General features: G+C 51.1%; 1 protein-coding gene across 11 annotated transcripts in view; it reads left to right on the top strand.

The window, feature by feature from the left end:
* Positions 1 to 4,867: 4,867 nt before the first annotated feature.
* MYH10 (myosin heavy chain 10) overlaps positions 4,868 to 6,000 on the top strand; it is a 143,828-nt gene continuing 142,695 nt past the window's right edge. For 7 of the 11 annotated variants that reach the window (XR_014821829.1, XR_014821828.1, XR_014821827.1 and 4 more), the window contains exon 1: positions 5,450 to 5,522. Coding sequence is in view for 4 of the 11 variants with exons in the window: in XM_084986075.1 (XP_084842201.1) it covers positions 5,195 to 5,253 (59 nt within the window). In the remaining 7 variants the exon portion in view is untranslated. Of the gene's footprint in view, positions 5,254 to 5,449; positions 5,523 to 6,000 lie in introns of those variants that run through there. The other 4 variants (XM_084986075.1, XM_084986071.1, XM_084986072.1 and 1 more) reach the window with 1 other exon arrangement.

The raw sequence follows: 6,000 nt of genomic DNA, 5'->3' as shown, positions 1-6,000 counted from the left end.
TTGCATTCTTGCCATCTTTTTGGATCAGAGACCTCTACGACTAATCTACTAAAAACCGTAGATCTTGTCCTCAGGGGTGAAATAAGAGAATATAATACATTTTGCATATAGTCTTAGAGATTTTATAAGACCCCTAGTACTCTTTTTTTTTTTTTTTTTTGGCCCTGGCATGTGGAAGTTCCCTGGCTAGGTATCGAACGGTGCCAAGGCAGTGATAACACCAGACCCTTAATCCACTGCACCCCAAGGGAACTCCGGGACCCCTAATACTCTTTGGGTTTCCATGGACACCAGACAAAAAACACTCGCTCTATTATAATTACCGGCCTATTTGCTTATATTTCCAGCTGGACCGTATGTCCCCTCAGGGTCGGGACCTCACCTAGGTGGATATAGGCGTTTCCACAGCACCTGGCACAATCCTTAGACATAAAAGACCCTCAGTACGCATTTGTCACAGGTGTGACTTGCTCTAAGACCATGGGATGCAAGGACTATCATGCCTTCATTTTTCTAAATCAAATTAAATCTGATTTAGCCTTATCCTGCGTGGTTGGTGAGAAATCTCAAATTAGTCATTTTCAGGAAACTCTTCTGTTTTGTTCCCCCTCTGCCCCAACTCCAGAGATTCAGCAAATTCTGGAAGGGTCCTTCTTTCTCAGCTCTTTGGAATTTTGTTTGTTTTTAGCCATTCCTCCTTCGGTTTCGAGATGCCACAGTTGAGCACCTGTCAAGGCAGGAATTATTGTCCCACGTGGGCAACCCGGGAGTCTGCATCCCAAAGTCCTAACACTTCCAGGAATCATGTTGAAAGGGAAGCCCTGTCTCTACTTCTCCCGGGCACCCCAAACCTCGTACTCCTTCACCACTGTCCAGGAAACAGCTCTTCACCTCCAAAAGACGTCCCTTCCTCTTATTTCCCTGGAATGACCTGACACACAATCCCTCAACAGGCATGGCAGGGATTGAAAACTCAGGCGGATGCCGAAAAAGACCAGGCAAAGAACGTCAATGAATAAAGCCAGGTGGCTTTAAGAGACACCAGGGAGTAGCGGTGACCGAGGCCCACTCCCGGAAAACGTGCTTTGTCTAAGAATGAGCGACGGCTAAGGCACTAAGCCATCACCAGTGGCGCTAAACTTCCAGATCTTCCGTGTTTTTCAAGGAAAGCCAGAAATCTGGATTTTCATGAGATAACTCTTTTTTTTTTTTTTTTTTTTTTGTCTTTTTAGGGCTGTACCTATGGATATGGAAGTTCCTAGGCTAGGGGTCGAATCAGAGCTGTAGCTGCTGGCCTACACCACAGCCACAGCAACGCAGGATCCGAGCCCCGTCTGCGACCTACACCACTGCTCATGGCACTGCAGGATCCTTAAGCCTCTGAGCAAGGGCGGGGATTGATCCTGTGTCCTCTTGGATGCTAGTCAGATTTGTCTCTGCCCCTTTTTTTGGCCGCAGCTCCCAGCAGCTTGATCCGGGCCTCAGTTCCCAGACCAGGGATTGAACCCCGGCCACAATGGTGACAGCACCGAATCCTAACCACTAGACCACTAGGGAACTCCTTTTTTATTCGGAAAACATTACTACTTGGGCTATATTTTTCAGTCATGTAATTCACAGTATAAAAGTCAATGACTTCTTAGTAAATTTATCCAGTTGTGGATAAATAAATCAATTTTAGAACATTTTTTCATCACAATGAGATCCCACATGTATATTTATTATTAATCCCTGTGCTGTCTTTCTTCTCCCCACCGTAGCCCTCAACCCAGGCTACTACTATTCTACTTTCTGTCTTTATAGCTTTGCTTTTTGTAGATATTTCTTTCTTTCTTTTTTTTTTTTTTTTTTTTTTTTGCTTTTTAGGGCCTCACCCTCAGCATATGGAAGTTCCCAGGCTAGGGGTCGTATCAGAGTTACAGCTGCCGGCCTACGCCACAGCCACAGCGACACGGGATCCGGGCTGCATGTGCAACTTACATCACAGCTCACAGCAAGGCCAGATCCCTGACCCACTGAGCAAGGCCAGGGATCAAACCCACATCCTCATGGATACTAGCCAGATTCGTTTCCACTGCACCACAATGGGAACTCCTGTGGACATTTCCTATAACTGAAATGATACAATATGTGAACTCTGTGTGTGGCTTCTTTCACTGAACATGATGTTTTCAAGGCTGTTGCACAAATCTGGAGTTTGTTCCTTTTAATCGCTGAATAGTATTCCATTGCATGTAAGTATCACGCTTGGGCCACCCCTTCACCAACGAATGGACGTTCCTTTTTTTTGGTTTGTTATTATGCATTAATGCTGCGATGAACATTTGTGTGCAAGTTTTTGTGTCCATATATGTTTTACTCTTTGCTTTTGTTTTTTGGTGGATACCCAAGGGGAGAGAACTTTGAGTTACATGACAAATTCATGTTTAACTTTTAAGAAACGGGCAAACTGCTCTCCAGAGCGGCTGCACCATTTTCCGTTCCTGCCAGAAATGACTGAGGGTTCCTGTTTCTCTACATCCTCGCCAACATTTGTTATTGTCTGCCTTTTTGATTATAGTCATTTTAGTGGGTGTGAAGTGGTTTCTCATTATGGCTTTGATTTGCAGTTCCCTCACAGCTAATGATATTGGATAGCTCTTGATTTTTCAATGTTGGAATTCACTCAAATGTATAAAAAGAGACTTCATATCAGCCCTGTACAGATGGAACAAAACAGCTTAGAACAAAAAAAAGGTTCAAGGGCTGGAACGGCCCTTAGGGAATGAGTTTGGACTTGTGACCTAGACTCTGCAAAACAATGGTCTGTGACCTTTTTCTTTGGGGGGTAAAAGCAGCCTACCCTGTCAGCAAAAATTACTGTGGAGAGAGGACAAAGATTTCTCACTCTTGTGTAATGAACTTGTAGACTGGAAAAAAAAAAAAAAAGACATTTTTTCAATCTATATTTTCATAATGCCACCCCAACCCCCCGCCCCCCCATAAACCATCCCTGTTCCATATTTGTTGAATGAGTCCTTTAGCGATATTTCTATTTTTTAAGATGAGGTGAAGGTATTTGCCAAGGATTAAAGCTCTAGCAAGTGGCAAAGACAGATTCAAAGCCAGGTCTTTGTGATCCAAAATCCTATGTTTTTTGGATCAGAATGGCAGCAGGCTCTGGGATTGGAGCTACGTATGATGAGAGTGGAGTCAGAAGAGCCGGGATGGCTGGATGGTCAAAGTAGAGGAGGGTACAATGTGGGAGCAGGGGAGAGGCAGGAGTTCAAGAAGTCTCGGGGCTGGTTTCATTACAGACAAAGGGCAGTTGGGAAGAAAGAGGTTTGGGGTGGATGGGTGAAGTGGAAGTGGGAAGAACACAGGTGTGGGACGTTCTGCTTTTGCAGTTGCCCATTCATCCAGGTAGGACATTTAGCAGACGGGTGAAAACGTACGGCCCAAGGGCTGGACAGATGCCATGGCTAGACATGCATTTAAGGACAGTCTCTTTATTATTGATTTCTCGTCGGGGCTGACATCTTTGTGACGTTGGATTCTGGTGAGCTTCCTGCCTTCTTCTTCTGATGGTCCACTGAGTTTGTTATAAAATTATGGGAAACCACGGACTTGGTGGCTGTTTGTGTTTGAAAGCTCTCTGCATGCAACACTGCATTCAGAAATGACTTCGGTGGCTGGCAAAGCTGAGACTCAGGCGTTTGAGATGGAGTGTTTGGTCTTCTCTAAAAAGCATTTCGTTTTTGTTTTGTTTTGTTTTTGAATTCAGAAGAGGAATACCATTACATGCTATGTACAGTTAACTTGTGCTCATGTCCAGGCTGTGTTAAGAAGGACAGACTTCTTTGTGGAGCCAAGTCACAAGACACCTGGACAAGGGGCAGCTCACTGCAGCACTCAGGTGGGGGTGGGAGACCAGATGCACGAGGACAAAGGACAATACAGGGCCTGAGGTGGACTTCCCCAGGAAAGACTCTGCACTCAGCTGCCTTGGAATCTTCTCTGAATTCCACCAACCCCTCCTTATCATTTCCTGCCTTGTTTTGTTTTTCGCTTTATTCATTTTTCAACTGACTGGATATTTCCTAGGCTTGGCCACTTACATCACATCATAAGTGTTAAAAGGCACCCATATCTAACAAGAAATAACTGCATCTTGCTGTGAATATTTTCTGAAAAGATTTTAATTTTCAGTTTTTGTAATAAATCACTTTATTCTGGTGACTTAAACTTTATTTATATACAATTATTTAACAGTTGTGTTGCAGTTGACTCGATAGTGCGGCCATTTCATTAACTCTTTATTAACTTTGATTTTTCTGGTTTCCTTTCCTTATTTTGTGTCCTTTGGCGTCCTTTCTTTTTTCCTTTAGGAAAATTTAATAGGCCCTGGGGCATAAGACAGCCCTGCAGAACCTCGTCATAGCCCCTCTCAAGTAGGGCACTCGAATTAATGAACGAACGAACGAACGAACGAATGAGGCGAAGTCCTTCTCCCAAGTCCTCTCTCTCCAAGGCGGGTTCGCTTCTCAATGTTCTGGAATCTCAGCCCAGCCAGGAGGCCGGGTAGGGAGGCCCCTGCGCTCTCAAACTCCAAAACCGCAGCGGCGGAGGAAGCCGTCCGGCGCCCGCCGCTCAGCGGAACCGGGCAGGGTCAGCTCGGGTCCGGGGTCGCGACAGTGGCCGGAGCGCGGACCGCAGCCCGGGCCGCGGCAGGGCCGGTGCGCATGGGCAGAGCTGCACCCCGAGCCCGGCCTCCCCTCCCCCACTGCAGGTGAGCCGCAGAGCCGCGGCCCCCGCCCCCTGCAGCCCCGGGGGTGACGTCAGGCCTCTGGACCGCGCTCCGGCCCCGCCCCTGCAGGCAGCCTCCGGGGGCCCGCGACTCCGCGGTGGAAGCCGGTGCGGCTGCGGGGCACGGCGGCTGCGACAGGCAGAAGAGGCGGCGAGGCGCTCGAGAGGGCTGCCGCGGCGGCCTGACGCCAGGGCGAGACGCGTCTAGGCGGAACACCGGCTCCTGCCGCCGCACACCTGCCCGGCAGTCCGCACAGCCGAGGCCGCTGCGGGGTCCGCACCCGCTGCCCGGAGGGATCGCTGGGCGCCCAGCCGGCCTCAGCTGTCCATCTCCGACCGAGCCAGCCAATCGCCCGCGATTGCCCCGGCCGCACCTCCCGGAATCTCTGACGGGCGTGCGTCGCAGCCTATGAGATGGGGGCCCCGGCGGCCCGGGCCGGGAGCGGGAGCCAATGAGCAGCATTTCAGGTGGGTGGAGGGAGTGGAGCTCGGGGGAAGGTAGCTTCGTTCGGGTTGCTAACGTCTTCCCTTGGAGATGGGCGCTCAAACCGACCAGTGGGTCTGGGGGCGGTGGTGACGGGCGTGGAGCTGGCCCAATGAGGGTGGGAGTGGGTGGGGCAGCCCGGAGCAGCAGTGCTAAAGGAGCCCGGCGGAGGCAGCGGTGGGTTTGGGACTGAGGCGCCGGATCCGTGGTCGCGGCTGGGGACGTGCGCCGGAGCCACCATCTTCGGCTGAAGGTGAGAGGTGCGGCTGCCCGGGTCCGAGTGCGGCAGCCGGGGACCTGCGGACGGCTTGTAGGAGAGGGAAGGATCCCGGGCTGAGGGCCCGGGCCACTCTGGAGGGCAGGGACGGAGCCGCAGCCGGAGCTGGGGAAGATGGAAGGGGCTCTGGGCGGAGGGCTTGTGCTGCGGGGGCGGTAGATTCGTGCGAGGAAGGACCTTGGGGGTGACTGACGGGACCCCAGTGGGTGGAGAGACCCCTGGAGGGTCGGCGAATGAGGTCCTGGAGAGTGAGACCCATGCAGGGATCAAGGCCTGGGTGTGCGGGAAGATGACCCCTGGGGATGGAGCTCTAGAGGTGGGCATGTGCGGACCTGGTACTCGGCGTGCGGGATCCGTGGGACGTGGGGTTGGGGAGACTCGTTGCCCTCGTGGGGGTCCCGGAGGGTCCAGCGAGTCTGTGCCTGCCTCCCAGGAGGGGAGGGAGTCCTGGGGC

The sequence above is a fragment of the Sus scrofa genome, chromosome 12, assembly GCF_054392235.1.
Source record: "Sus scrofa isolate SSC_HxYL_T2T_F1_AM1 chromosome 12, Sscrofa_HxYL_maternal_Yorkshire_Landrace_v2.0, whole genome shotgun sequence".
NCBI lineage: Eukaryota > Metazoa > Chordata > Mammalia > Artiodactyla > Suidae > Sus > Sus scrofa.
Note: the sequence above shows the minus strand (reverse complement) of the source record. Positions and strands in the feature narration are given on the sequence as shown.